Source organism: Melopsittacus undulatus, chromosome 11, assembly GCF_012275295.1.
Source record: "Melopsittacus undulatus isolate bMelUnd1 chromosome 11, bMelUnd1.mat.Z, whole genome shotgun sequence".
In the NCBI taxonomy this organism is placed as follows: Eukaryota; Metazoa; Chordata; class Aves; order Psittaciformes; family Psittaculidae; genus Melopsittacus; species Melopsittacus undulatus.
In genome coordinates this window covers 10,041,327-10,056,412 of record NC_047537.1, presented here as the reverse complement: position 1 = coordinate 10,056,412, position 15,086 = coordinate 10,041,327, and the positions used below count along the sequence as shown (strand labels likewise).

Sequence of the window (15,086 nt, the reverse complement as noted above, 5' to 3'; positions counted from 1 at the left end):
GTGCTCCTGAATTCAGCACCTCATTCCTGCAGGTCCACACCGCCTACAGCACTGGTATGTGTGAAAGGAGCCAACCGGTCTCATGCTAAAAGGCATCTCTGCCCAGGGGATAAGCAGATGTTTTACTGTTTGTGACCATCCAGTGGCCACATGCATAAATATTCAAATCCCTAAGGAATGCTGGGTATAACAGGATATCAGCCAGGGTACTGCCTCCAAGTCAGTACCTGATCAGCTGTTGCTCCATGGTTTTCTGAGGTGGGAAGGACACACACCAAGCTGAACAGTAAAAGCAGCTCTGCCCAGACTTGCTTCAAATGGGGCCTTCCAGCCTTGTAAGACTGTAAAATAATCTCAGGAGACACGAAACACCTGCTTGAGTGAGCCCAGAGGCCATGGAGATGCTGCGAGGGCTGGAGCAGCTCTGCTCTGGAGCCAGGCTGGGAGAGCTGGGCTGGGGCAGCCTGGACAAGAGAAGGCTCCTGAAGGGGAGACCTGAGAGCAGCTCCAGTGCCTAAAGGGGCTGCAGGAAACCTGGAGAGGGGCCTGGGACAAGGGCCTGTAGGGACAGGTCAAGGGGAATGGCTTGAACCTGCCCGAGGGGAGACTGAGATGAGCTCTTAGGCAGAAGCTCTTCCCTGGGAGGGTGCTGAGGCGCTGGCACAGGGTGCCCAGAGAAGCTGTGGCTGCCCCATCCCTGGCAGTGTTCAAGGCCAGGTTGGACACAGGGCCTTGGAGCAAGCTGCTCCAGTGGAAGGGGTCCCTGCCCATGGCAGGGGCTGGAGCTGGAGGAGTTTTAAGGTCCCTTCCAATAGAAACCACTCTGTGATGCTGTGATTCTAAAATGAAACCAGGATTCAGCAAAAGCACTCCCAAGCAAAAGTTTCCTCAACTGCAAAAATGCAGCATGACTTAATGTGGCCTAGAAGTGCATCTCCTGGCTTTTAATACAGGTGCCAGATTGCAGATGACATCCACCACCACCATAAATACCTTTGTCTCGCATAGATAAATCTAATGCTGAGGGTAATAAAATTATTGGTTTATTACAAGCTTCATAAAAGGGAGCCTAAAGTCCATCAACACAGATGATTCAGGAGACTCACAGAAGGAGGATTCCCAGCCCTTACCCTCTCTGCCCCAGTTCCACAGATCACCACAGGATGACCACTAGTTCAGATTGTCAGTCACAGAACCACTGGGATTTAGGAGACCTCCTGCCATGATCTAGTCCAAGCTCCCTGCCCAAGCAGGCTTGGTGGGAGCAGGATGCCCCATCAGCACCCCTCTGAGCATGATGTCTGCACATCCAGTTTGATACCCTGCATACATCTGTTCTTGCAGAGATGGTGAGAAGCAGCTCTGTGCTCTGGAGAGCTGGACACAGATACAGATCCTGCAGTTGAACCAAAAAGCTCCTGTTCTTGAGCACCCTGCAAATCCTTTGGTGAGAACTCTTTCCTCCTGGGAACCTGAGCAATGCCTGGGGCACAGCAGCACAATGGTAACAAGTTAATGGGTTAGCTGATAACAACCCAGCACTTACACAAACCTCCACACTTGGAAAACAAACTCATTTTTCCCCTCTGGCTGTTTTCCAACATCATGATGAGACTTAGCCCAGAAAGGGCAACACCTGTACAAGTTCTGAACTGGCTTCCAGGTATGCTTGGAGAACCTCACAAGAAGAAAACCACCCTCTAGAACTCAGTGGTAACTCTGAGGAATCTGTTCCACACATGATGCAAGAGACACCAGTTTAAGCAATTCACACACATTTTCCCATGTCCAGTACTGCCACACACTCATCAAAGAGAAACACCTTCATTTTGCCATTGGCTTCCACCACATGTGAATGCTTCCTTGACCAACAACCTCAGGAGCATGTTTCATCCCTTGCTTTTCACATGGAAGCAGTTGTTTGCCTACAGTGACTCCTCAGGTGTGTGTCCATGTGCAAACACAGCATTTTAAGGTGGCCATTCAAGCATTCACCTTCCCTGGGGCTGTCACGTTCTGGCCTGTGCCAAATGTTGCCGCAATAGCCCTGTGCTGTTGATGTCAGCTCCTACAGGAACACACTGGGGCTTCCAGCTCCAGCTCTGGTGGGTCAGGATCACCTCTGCAATGCAGGCTTTTGACTACAGACCTGATAAGTTTGCAAGAATGACTTCTAGAAATACGCTTTCCCTGCTTGCAGAAGGGAAACAAATGTGTGTTCACTGCCTTGTGCATCAATGACTCTCCCTCACAACAAAAGCTTGCTCCACCACAGCCAGGAACCAAACTCAACTACTCAAAACACCTCCTTTTTGAGAAGCCTGCAGCGGCTTCTGAACAAAATGCAGGATAGAAACCAGGGCAGCAGCAGCAAAATCCATCCCACTTTGTTTTCAATTAAGCCCAGGAAGTCAGTGTCTGAGCTGATGGTTAAGACCAAACTATACATCACCATAGGCACATTCCTACTCTTCCTCCATGATCTTAAACAACAAGCAAGAGGATGGAACATGTGACATACATATAGCTCCCAGACAGTAATGCAAATACTTGGAGGAGTTTGGAGAACAAATCCATAGCCCTAGTCCATGGAACATTTTCATTGTGCGAAATGCCAAAATACGATCCCAACTTCACTCAAGCCAGCAAGGGAGAAGACCTCCTGCCATATGAAGAAGACGGAAAGGGCAACCAAACCAAGCCATTCTCTGTGAAGGAACTTGTCTTTAGAAGAGCCTTGGCCTCGTGACACTCTTCTGACAGGACCACCTCTAGGGCATGGAATGCTGGAACAAACAGGCATCAACAGGGGTTTTGTTTCAGTTATGAGTTACTCCAGGACCAAGCTTCAAACATGTCCGTTTCCACTCAGCTTCCAAACCCCTGCACTGCCACAGAACTGCTACTCCAAACAGACATGAGTCAGAGCCCAAAAAGCTGAGTACTTACTATTCCAGAGCCAGGTTTTCCACCTCCTGACTCCAGGAGAGCAGTTTGTCTTCTCCAAACAGGCAACAAGTCTGAGATGGATCAAAGTTTCTAAACTCACAGATAATGCTGACAAGCAGAACCCACATCAGTATCTGCATGAAAGGCTAATCATTAACCACTGCTCAGATTTACCTATGAGCACTTTTACTCTGCTTTAAGCCTATTTATTGCCTGACCTACAGCCCATTCCAAACCAGACCCATGACGTGTAGTGTGTTCAAATGGGAAATATTTGTGTTCGGCTTCTCTGAGCTGTGCTGATCAGAGGTGAGGGTTGAAGAAGCAGTGATAGGGGCAGCAGGGATGGGGGCAGCAGGGATTCCTGCTACATTCTGCTGTGGGGAAAACCACCCCTCACAAAACATTGACAAACCCTATTGTTACAGCAAAGATTTCATCTGACCCAAGATAAATATTTACTGTTTGGATTATGCAGCCTACTGAACATAAGCTCATCATGGTAGGACCAGCCCAAGGACTGGGATGCTCACAGAAAGATCCGTTAACAGCAAAAGCAACTCCTGAGTCTTTCTTATGAGGTCTTTGCAAAAATGCAGAGATTTTAGAACCCCCTGACCTGAAGGGTGTGCAGGGAAGGTGCCTCTTCAGAGGGACATTCCACAGGCCATCTGCACAGGTCAGGGCACTCATTCTACCTGACCCTCGGGGATTAGGGTGGGCACTTACTGGAAAGGAAAGGCTGCAGCTCCAGGGTGGGTCTGCACCATCTACCCTGCTGGTGGCCAAGGCCTTCACTTGTCGCTGCTGAAGGGAGAGGCTGCAGTAGTGTCCAGACCCTTCACCTAGGGCAGGGAGAGGCAGCAAACCAACAACAGCAACCAGGAAAAGGTGAGGGATGATAGTAGTAGGTGATGTACAATAGATTGTGCAGGAATTCAACAGTGTGTACAAGACAAGCCCTGGCAGGGCAGCTGACTCCCTGACCTCCTGATCCCAAAGTTGGCGTCAGCAACTGTGGTGGAAGAGAAAATGTGACAAGAGGAGAAGGAGTGCAAGGAGTAAGGCTGTACTGTGCTCACTGGGGGTAGTGGTTTCAAGCAAGATCAAAAGCAAGAGTATGAAAGCAGAGCACATGATCCTACTGTCATGATGTACTAGAGGGAATTCAGCAAATTAAGGGAAGTTGTGCTGCTGCCGAAAGGTGTTTAAAGCTACTATAAACTACTTCCTACCAAAGAGGCAAACCAGAATAGAATGTATGAGGCTTTGCCGTCCATACAGCAGGATAACCTACAGGCACTGCTCTATGCCTCCTATGAAGAAAGCAGCACAAAAATGGCTTTACAAGTACAACCAGACCTGTAGCAGGAACAGGAGAGCAACATTGAAGTCCCAAGTATCTTTCTTCTACACTTTCAGTTCAGGCTTCAGTTTGACAGTACTTGTACCACACTCCTCCAGCATACTTCAGCCTCACCTGACAGCACCTTAAACATAAAGGGTGAGCACACCCTTGTGAGATAAGCTCCTATCCCAAGGTAATGAAGGCCACCAAAGCTGATGGCACCCTTATCTGTATAAAACTCTCCTGGCAGAGCACCCAGAACTGATGATTCAGCCTCTTGTCAAGTCCATCAGACCAGGAGCTCAGACAGACAAGGGGACCATAAAAAAGGCAACCGAGAAACCCAGGCACACACTGTGAGTTTGACTGCCACAGTATTCCAGGGCTGGGTGTGTTTCTCAGGAGCTTGCACTTCTGCTTCCTTTATCACTTTGATGTACAAGGCTTGTCTCACCATATCGGAAGTGCACATGGTATCTCACAGCTCTCCCATGGAGCACTCCGCTGGCAGCACCCGCTGCTGCCACTTCCTGAGGGCTGGAGGAGAATGACCTGGGATCACCTGCCTGCTAGGATCACTGGTTTGAGCCTGCTCCATGCTTCTTAGTGTTTTTATTTCCCAAGTAAAGGATGCAAACTTGAAAATGCAGCCAAGATGTGAAAACAGGCTGCCAAGTCTCTAGAACAGCGCCTTTCAGAGCAGGAAACATTAACTGAGGCAGAGCTGATGGACTGGATCCCTGGCTCCCAGTTGTTCCCAATGGCTCTCAGTGCAGCCTCTGTTAAAATACAGTGTGGAGGAAGCCAGCCAGGATATGCAGGGAGCTGCTGGGCTGAACCCAGGCACAGAGTCTGCACCAAGCTTCTCCAGCATTCCTATAAGGAGCACATGCACCATTTGACAGAAATCCAAGGAGCAGGTTGGCTCATAGGGACAAGCATCTCCATGAGGAGACTGAACCATAAACCTTTCCAACAGCTGCTTTCCCAGCTCCCAAAGGAACAGCCCAGCTGCTGGCTGGAGAGCAGCAGCCTGTCAGCTCAGGAAGTGTTCTGCAGCTTGGAGGTGGCCTGAAAGCAATTTTGCTCCTACAAACCCTACTCCATGTAAGCTCCAATGTGTAAAAAAGCCTGAAAGTGAATGTACCACCTGCACTCTTTCTCCCGGGAGAGACTCATTCAGTGTTTAAGAAGTGAAAAAAGCCAAGATGTTCAAATTTCTCTCACCCAGGTTAGCCAGCAGAGCAGCTAAATATATCCTGAAGCTCATATTCCAAGCTCATGTACCTTCATCAGAGGGATGAGATCTGAATCCTTGATAACTAACGAGCATGTGTAGGAAAAGAAAACTTAATTAAAGTGGAGCAGCTCTCATGAAGTCTCAGGAGAGACCTCAGTGAACTCACTGTTCAGTTCATACAGCTATATCCTTTTCTAGTGTCCTCCCGGCTTCTCAGGCTTGATACATAGAACCACAGACCGGTTTGTGTTGGAAGGGATCTTAAAGCTCCTCCAGCTCCAACCCCTGCCACAGGCAGGGACACCTTCCACTGGAGCAGCTGCTCCAAGCCCCTGTGTCCAACCTGGCCTTGAACACTGCCAGGGATGGGGCAGCCACAGCTTCTCTGGGCACCCTGTGCCAGCGCCTCAGCACCCTCACAGGGAAGAGCTTCTGCCTAAGAGCTCATCTCAGTCTCCCCTCGGGCAGGTTCAAGCCATTCCCCTTGGCCTGTCCCTACAGGCCCTGATGAAGTCTCTCTCCAGCATCCTTGCAGGCCCCTTCAGATACTGGGAGTGCTGAGCATCAGTAAGAATAGGAAATGTTCAGTCCCTTACCACATTTTGGCCTGTGATGCAGAGCTGCCACAGTCTGCTATATTACTTTAGATACACTGTAGAGATTACATACAGTTTATAGATTATGTATGTTTATAGATTATATTGAACAGATTATATACAGGTACAACTTTTTAAACTGATTATAAATGACATTCACATCTGTGGTACAACAACTGTGGCACTTTCTAACATATGTGCAAGGTGAAAAGAGCAAAAAGAAAAGCAATTCCTCCAGCCAGCAGGCACAGGAATAAACAGCATCCTGGCAGGTATGAACTGGTGAAACACAGGGAAGAAAAGATGTTGGGAAAAATTATGCTGGGAAGATGACATTAAAGATAGTAGAAACAGAGAAGGAAGGACAAAAAGGAGGTATTTCATCCCAGCCTCCCACTTCCAGATTAGCTTCTAAACCACAGAAGTCTAATTCCAGGACCAACAGATGAAAGGCTTTGGAAAGTTAATATCCAGAGTAGCAAAATAGGAGTTTAATTAATTTACAATAACTAGTCCCATTATTCCCTGCATTAGCAGATTCCAGCTCTCAGCTGAAAAAAAGTTACTGAAGAAATCACTGGTCTCGAGTCCCAGTGATTTGATTTGGAACATGTCCAGAAAATTAGACTGAAACAAAAGACAATGGAGCAGATTAACCACGACTGGATTTGCCAGAGAAAAGTAACAGACTGGCCTGAATCTTTTTCATCTTTCCCTAAGAAAAAGCTTCCAGGACTCCCAGGGATTTCCTGGCAGACTCTGGAGAAGGTCACAGCAGCAGCCTGGTCCAGCTGAACCTCACCAAGGGCTGCTGTGGCCAATGCTGCCTTTCAGATGACCTTCAGCCAAGAGCAGAGGGGCAGGTCTGCAGGGACAGGGAGTTTCCTTTTGGGTACTGGGGTACTTGCAGCAGATGCAGATCGCAAAAAGGAAAGGAGAAAATAGTGCAGTTTAGTTCAAAGAGCAGAAATTTCTCTCTGACCTAATGTCTGATTGGAAATCGAGAGAGCTGGAAGGAAGCTCCTTGAGCCCTGAGTCCGGACTCCCTGTGTGAATGTATTCAATCTTCTCCTCTGTGCAATAAGACTGTTAAAGATCAGCATTCCCAACACCCTCCCTCCTCAAGCATACAGAGCGTCTCACTAATCCAAAACTTGAAGCAACACTGTAAAGGGGGAAGTGAAAGAAGAATCCTCCCAAACCTCTTGTCTAAAAAAAATAAACCACAAACCTTTCTGTCCTTGCAGCACTGCAACTCAGAGCACTTGGCAGGGGGAATACTCCTTTAAAACAAAGCAGCAAACATGTGAAAATGAACTGGAAAGCTGATTTAATTCCTCCTCTCTACTGGCAGAAACGCTTCTAATTCCCAGCCTAGTTAAAAAGCTGCTCGAGATTAGAATCTATGAAATTAAAGTAATTCTTTGTAACTCCCAACAAGCAGCAAGTTCTCAGTGGAAAACAACCATAAAAAATTCCAAGTCCTCAGTTGTGGGGGAGTCTGAAACTCCTCCACTGCTGTTTGTATTCTCTCTAATCCTTCTTTTTTTGGTTGGAGGGCAGCAGGGGAAGGACAAACCTGCTTACTGCAACAGTTCGGTGTTGGGAGCCAAAAGCACCACTTGGCTTCTGTGCAGCATCAGCTTCACCAACACAACCACACTTACAAAGCCAGTGTGCATTTAAACAGAAATATTGACACATTCCAGGACCCCTTTTTCATGGAGGATGGGAAAAAGGTGATGTGTAATCCATAGCTTGAGGAAAGCCTCAGGAGATATTCCATCATAAATGCCATGAATCGGGACCATTGAACTGAACATTAGCCTGACTAGATCACTCATGAAAAGCACTGCAGCAGCTTTATTTACCTCAGGCTCAAGCAGAGGCAAGTTAAGATCAAACGGGTTATAAGTGAATTTAATAAACACCTGAAGAGCATTTAATCACCTTTGCACAAAATGCCACTATTAAGCATTCCAAGGCTTGTAATCTGAGCACGAACAGGAAAAATTGGTCTATGACTTGGAACTTGTGTGGAGCATGAGGCCACTGCAAACTCCAGCACAGAGGAGGAGTACGAATAAAGCTGGAATTAAGAAAGGCAAGTGGCCTAGGCTGGGCTTACCTGGGATGCTGGCCATGGCTGTAGGACGGCCTTCCAGCTTCCTCCTACCTCACACATCCTGACTTGCCAGCACTGAACCTCAGTGTGAGAAAGCACATGGGGCTCCCAGGTAAGACCTGCCCCCAGGATGGGAATCCTTCCTGCTTTCCAAGTTAAACTTTGTACTAAGGGGAAAAGGTGGGTACAGAAATAATATTACCTAGATCTAAAGTACCTAAACTCAAGTACTAGGACTTGGCCACACAGCTCTTCACTGTTTAAAATACCTATCTTGTCTGCCCACTTGATGGAAATATGGAAGGAGGCAAAGCAAGTAACTATCTCTTCATGTGAGGAAGGCAGGAGCCACAGGTTCTATTTAAAGATCATATCTACCTGTCATATCAAGATAGAACAACCTGCCCCCATCCGGAATTTACATCAAATCACAGAATCCCAGCATCATTAGGGTTGGAGATCATCCAGTGCAACCCCTGCCAAGGTAGGGCCACCCAGAGCAGGTTACACAGGAACAAATCCAAGTGGGTTTTGAATGTCTCCAGAGAGAGACACCCGCAACAGCCTGTCCCAGTGCTCTGACACCCTTGATGGAAGGTTTTCCCTCCTCTTGAGGTGTCTATTACAGTATATCCTCTGCGTGAGTTGGTTTGGGTTTTTTTAATAGAAACGAGGCTTCCGAATTTCTGCATGTTTTATTTCAACTTAATCACACATTCTGCAATAAAAAAGCTACATAATACTCCCCCTACTCAAGTGAAATCATTGATATCCCAATTGTGCTGCATTCTCATTGCAATACATCCCCAAACTGCTGCAAACACATTACAAGAGACCTGGAAACTTTGTGCTCAGACTCCACCACCACAGCCTGGTTTGTGTTGGAAGGGACCTTAAAGCTCCTCCAGCTCCAACCCCTGCCACGGGCAGGGACCCCTTCCACTGGAGCAGCTGCTCCAAGCCCCTGTGTCCAACCTGGCCTTGAACACTGCCAGGGATGGGGCAGCCACAGCTTCTCTGGGCACCCTGTGCCAGCGCCTCAGCACCCTCACAGGGAAGAGCTTCTGCCTAAGAGCTCAGCTCAGTCTCCTGTCGGGCAGGTTAATGCCATTCCCCTTGTCCTTTAAGTAGCTATTACTACAAATTCCCAAGCAGTGCCAGAAAACACCCAAGGGCAGCAAACCACTCAATCCTCGCTGCCATTGCACTCTCCCTGAGTTCAATTCTGCAGCATTTCACCACCACCTGGTTCTGAAACCCTGACACTGAAGCCAGGGCAGCAAGTCCCACAAAGCACCGGGACGTACCAGCTTTACAGGAACCAAAACCCACACAAAACAGACAAATTTCTCAAGCTACAAGGCAAAGTTGGAAAAGTGCTTAACGAGGGACAACTCAGCTGTTAATAACCTCTCAACTCTTCGGACAGGCAGGGCTCAGGTGTGTGTTACACACCAGATGCCGCCCCTCGGTAACTCAATGTGAGAGCCAAGCCCGCACGGAGCGCACCGAGGCTGCGGGCAGAGCCGTGAGGCCGCCCCCTACACCCCGCGGGGCCCCGGCCCGCTGCGGGGCAGGGTGGCGGGGCGAGGGCGGCCCGGGGCCAGCTGTCACCTTGGGGACAACCGCTGCCGCTTGCCGCGCCGGGCCTGCACCAACACCGCGTCCCGAGCCCCGCCGCACGCCCCGAACCCCGCGCTCAGCGGACAGCCCAGCCGGGCAGGCGGCCCCAGAGCCCCGCTGAGGCCTCGGGCTCCCCGAGCACCACACGGACCGAGGACCCCTCATGCTCCGGGCCGCGAGACCACCGTGACCCCGGCACGTCACTCACCACGCGACCGCCACGAGCACCGGCTGCCCTGCCCCGCCCAGCACAGGAAGCCCCGCCCCCCGTGACGTCAAACTGAAGCCCCGCCCCTTGCCGCTGCTCTTCCTCTTCCCGCCTTCATTCGCCTCCCCTCCCCGCGGCGCTCCTGTCCCGCCGCGGCCGGAAAGCGCTGCCGTCGAGCAACGGGTTTACGACATCGCGGGGGGTGGCGGCGGGACCGGGACCATGTTCGGAGCGGCGGCAGCGGAGGAGGACGATGCGGATTTCCTGTCCCCTGCCAGCGGGTGAGCGGCGGCAGCGGGCACTGCGGGGCTGCCTCATCCCTGCCTGATCCCTGTCTGCGGGGCTGCTTCATCCCTGCCTGATCCCTGTCTGCGGGGCTGCCTCATCCCTGCCTTTTCGCTGCCGTCAGGGGTTTACAGCCCTGGGGGAGCCTCCTGGCGAACGGGCCCGCGGCCTGCGTGGCCCCGTGGAGCCCTCCCCGCTGTTGGCAGGGCCGTGCCGCTGTTTACCGGGTGATGTGGGCCAGAGGAGGAGCGGGAGCCGTTCTCTCTTTGCGAGAGCCTGCACCGGCTCTGTGCCCGCCTCTCCCGCCCCGCCTTGCTATGGGCGTAGGGAGAACCTGGCCCCCCGCAAGGGACTGGCGGCCGGAGCGGAACGGGCCAGGGGGGCTCCGTGCCCTGAGCACCCTGGCCAGGGACCGTAACTGCTCCCATGGGAGGAGGCGCGGCCTCCCCTGCAGTCACGGGGAGACAGACGAGGAAAACGGGCTCCTTCCACTCTGTGCGGGGACCCGCCGGTGCTCGGTTCGGGGGGTTAAGCAGAGCTGGGTGCTGCGCGCTCAGCAGCTCCTAGGCCGTGGCTGTCGTTTCCTTGTGCAGCACACTCGGGTTTCCTGCTTGTTGCTCCTTGGAAGGCTCCTTCACAGTTGTGCTTCCCGCTGTGCTCGTTCCTTGCCCTCCAAGGAGCTCCAGACAAGCACTGCGAGCTGGTCCTCTCCTTTTAGCAAACAGTTACGCTTTAGAAAACAAGAGGGGCGTGAAGCTGCTGGAGCGAGGCCAGAGGAGAGCACAGAGATACTGCAAGGGCTGGAGCAGCTCTGCTCTGGAGCCAGGCTGAGAGAGCTGGGCTGGGGCAGCCTGGACAAGAGAAGGCTCCTGAAGGGGAGACCTGAGAGCAGCTCCAGTGCCTAAAGGGGCTGCAGGAAAGCTGGAGAGGGGCTTGGGACAAGGGCCTGTAGGGACAGGCCAAGGGGAATGGCTTGAACCTGCCCAAGAGAGGGGAGACTGAGCTGAGCTCTTAGGCAGAAGCTGTTCCCTGTGAGGGTGCTGAGGCGCTGGCACAGGGTGCCCAGAGAAGCTGTGGCTGCCCCATCCCTGGCAGTGTTGAATTAGTGTTGAATTGTTGATTAGGTTGAGTTATTCACTTGTCCCACAGGGCCAGATGATTAAACAGGCTTAAAACAGTAAAACTGCAAATGTGTTTTGTAAGACTAACCTGTTTACCTGAATGAAGCATTAAACCCTCTGCCCTCAGACAGCAGAACATCTGCTCTTTTAAAACTTAACAGAGAACATGTTCCCTGGGCTTTTCAAAAGGAAAACTTCTCGCGTGAAATGGTGGCTTCTCCATTGTCACATAGTTCTTATTGTACTGGAACCATTGGCTGTTCCATATGAGGGTAGTCCTAGGCATTGCTTTGAAAGTGACTTTTAGTGTAGTTTCAGTCCTTGTTTCTTCACCTTGTTTCTTTAGCTTTTGAGGAAGTGAAACACTTTCAGCGTCTATGTCTAGAAGTTCTGCTTATTCAAAAATAAATGATTAATTAGGATAGAACTGTTTCATGTGCATCCCTTTGCTTATTTCTGAAGTAATGGTAAGCACTTTACAACTTAGAATTAATGGTGTTTGTTATCTGTAAAGCCAGTGTTAAATAAGGTGAAGCAGTTTATTTCTCTTTCTAGTGCCAGATTAGCCTCTCTCTTTGGTTTGGATCAAGCAGTCTCAAGCCATGGAAATGAATTCTTCCAGTACACGGCGCCAAAGCAGCCTAAGAAGAGCCAAACAGCAGCTGGTGAGGAATTGGGCTTGAATGTGGGGAAGTAACTTGGCAGCATGTGTCTTGGTGGTCCTTTGTGAAGAACCCTCAAATCCTGTGTTCAGTTCCGGGCCCCTCACTACAAGAGAGACATTGAGGGCCTGGAACGGGCCCAGAGAAGAGCAGCGAAGCTGATGCAGGGCCTGGAGCACAAGTGTGATGGGGAACGGCTGAGGGACCTGGGGGGTTCAGTCTGGAGAAGGGAAGGCTCAGGGGGGACCTGATGGCTCCCTACAAGTTCCTGACAGGAGGATGGAGCCAGGAGGGGCTGGGCTCTGCTCCCAAGGAACAAGGGATGGGACAAGAGGAAACAGCCTCAAGCTGCACCAGAGCAGGTTAAGATGGAGCTGAGGAACAATTCCTTGCCCAGAGGGTGCTCAGGCATTGGAACAGACTGCCCAGGGAAATTCAGGGCAGTCCTGCAGAGAAGGACTTGGGGGTGTTAGTCAATGAGCAAATGAATGTGAGCCGGCTGCAGTGTGCACTCACAGTCCAGAAAGCCAACCGTATTCTGGGCTGCATCAAAAGGAACGTGACCAGCAGGTCAAAGGAGGTGATCCTGCCCCTCTACTCTGCTCTCATGAGACCTCACTTGTAGCATTGTGTGCAGTTCTGGTGTCGTCAACATAAAAAGGACATGGAACTGTTGGAACAAGTCCAGAGGAGGCCACGAGGATGATCAGGGGACTGGAGCACCTCCCATATGAAGCCAGGCTGAGAAAGTTGGGGCTGTTCAGCCTGGAGAAGAGAAGGCTGCGTGGAGACCTCATAGCAGCTTCCAGTATCTGAAGGGCACCTACAGGGATGCTCGAAGGGACTCTTCATTAGGGACTGTAGTGATAGGACAAGGGGTAATGGGTTGAAACTTAAACAGGGGAGGTTTAGACTGGATATAAGGAATAAATTCTTTACTATTAGGGTGGTGAGGCACTGGAATGGGTTGCCCAGGGAGGTTGTGAATGCTCCATCCCTGGCAGTGTTCAAGATCAGGTTGGATGAAGCCTTGGGTGACATGGTTTAGTGTGAGGTGTCCCTGCCCATGGCAGGGGTTGGAACTGGATGATCTTAAGGTCCTTTCCAACCCTAGCTGTTCTATGATTCTAAGTGTTCACACACCATGGAGACAAGGCCTCAGTGCCATTGGTTAGTGGTGGCCTTGGCAGTACTGGGAGTGGTTGGACTGGATGAGTTTAAAGATCTTTTCCAATGTGGTTGATTCTATGAACAGCCAGGTAAATAATCCTCTTAGTTTTCTTTGATATTATCAGTATGTGTGGCTACTCAGTGGCCTTTGACTTTGGAACATCACTGTTTGTGTTTGTTTTTTTTAATCTTCTTCTGGAGTTGTTTTTCTTTGGGGGAAGGAATGTGCATGGCATTGTGACTATTGTGTCTCGCTGATGTTGTCCCTGCTCTTGGTTCCTCAGCAGGCCAAGCAGCCCAGAAGGCTCCTGTGGCCCCAGCAGCTTCAGGAGCTCCGTCTGTGTTTGTGGCCACTGCGGTTCATGCTTATCGATAGTAAGTGCAGTTTCCTGCCTGACCTGTTAGTCTGCATCTCTGGGAGCTGGATCCCTGATCATAGAGGGAGGTTATTTTTGGATGAGTGTGATGAGACTGTGGTTATAGGCATGGGTCTGCATGGCAGTAATGCTACAACTCAATGCAAGTTTCTGCACAAAACCAAGTTCAGTTACTGTGCTGCAGTCCTGGGTTATTCAGTTGTCAGATAGCAAGTTTCTTATTTGGCCATTACAGAGAACTGCATCCTGAGGCATCAGCCTGGCATTCACACTGTTTCCAGGCAGCTCTGTCAGGTGCTTATATCTCACATTCCCTTGTGCAGAACTGAGGCTCTGAGCATGGAGTGACAGCAGTAAAATCATCTGTCCATTTGACACTGCCATCATGCCCTGGCTCTCTTGAAAGAGCAGTTTTCAACTCAAACTCCATAATGTATGCTCCTGTGATCTGTGGGCAAGCAAGACATGTAATGTTTTTACGCTTAAGAAAGACTGCCTGATCTTTGAGGCATGAGGACAAGAGACTGAACTCTGAAGAATTAAAACTCAGCAGCAGTAGAAAGAAATGTGAGGAAGGGATGGTTCTACAGCTGAATATCTCACTTGTCTTCCAGTACAAATGGGCAGTACTTGAAGCAAGGCAAGTATGGAGCAGCTGTAGTGGGGAACCACAGCACTAAAGAGGTGAGGAACACTTCACTCCTTCGTTTTCGTGTTGAGAGCATGCTTGTATGGGGTAGTGTTTCTCTGAACTCGCTGGCATGTCTTTGATTTTGATGTTGGAGGTCTGGGTTTCACTGCTGCTCCAAACTCCTGGCCCTCCCAGGCTTTCTTAGGGCTCAGCCATTTGCCTGGGTGACCTCTTTCTTTTCTGTGATCAAGTTTGTAAGATCTTTTACAACTTATGCCTGAGATATTTTGATGTGTTGAGTGCAGGTGTGTGAAGGAAGGCACTTAACAGAGCCAAATATGTCAATGTGATACTTTATCTGCTTTGTTTAGCCCTTGGAAAACTCCCTCCAACTTATTACTCGATCTACTACTCTGGCTTATGCCTGTATGGCATGTATTGAGTTCCGTGTATCAAAGGGTTAGTGCACCATCCTTTTACACAATAACTGTGACAAATGTAAATTAGTCAAAGCATCTTGCTTACAGCGGAATAATTAGTTTAAATTGCTTGATCCATGCATGGATTGCTTAATCCATGTGCATGGATTTAGCTACTAGCTAAATCTGTGTACATTTTCCATGGGTTTTAAGAGGTGTTACATTATTGCATTAAGTATTTTTGCTGTGAAAAATGCTACTGCTGGGTGTGCTTGACAAATAAATACTGTAACCTTAGGCTCAGAATTTGATCAAGCATGTGAGAATTGAAG

At 49.8% G+C, this 15,086-nt stretch overlaps 2 protein-coding genes across 7 annotated transcripts in view; one reads left to right on the top strand and one right to left on the bottom strand.

The window, feature by feature from the left end:
• SLC31A1 (solute carrier family 31 member 1) overlaps window positions 1-10,144 on the bottom strand; it is a 28,459-nt gene extending 18,315 nt beyond the window's left edge. Inside the window, exon 1 of one of the 3 annotated variants that reach the window (XM_031054485.2) lies at window positions 10,090-10,144. The gene's annotated coding sequence lies outside the window, so the exon portion shown is untranslated. Of the gene's footprint in view, window positions 1-7,364; window positions 7,456-10,089 lie in introns of those variants that run through there. The other 2 variants (XM_005140680.4, XM_031054488.2) reach the window with 2 other exon arrangements.
• A 71-nt stretch (window positions 10,145-10,215) lies between these two features.
• Window positions 10,216-15,086, top strand: part of FKBP15 (FKBP prolyl isomerase family member 15) — a 28,783-nt gene continuing 23,912 nt past the window's right edge. For 3 of the 4 annotated variants that reach the window (XM_031054491.2, XM_031054490.2, XM_031054489.2), the window contains exons 1-4: window positions 10,216-10,370; window positions 12,051-12,160; window positions 13,612-13,702; window positions 14,319-14,388. In XM_031054491.2, coding sequence (XP_030910351.2) covers window positions 10,312-10,370; window positions 12,051-12,160; window positions 13,612-13,702; window positions 14,319-14,388 — 330 coding nt within the window. In that variant the 5' untranslated portion in view covers window positions 10,216-10,311. Of the gene's footprint in view, window positions 10,371-12,050; window positions 12,161-13,611; window positions 13,703-14,318; window positions 14,389-15,086 lie in introns of those variants that run through there. The other variant, XM_031054492.2, reaches the window with a different exon arrangement.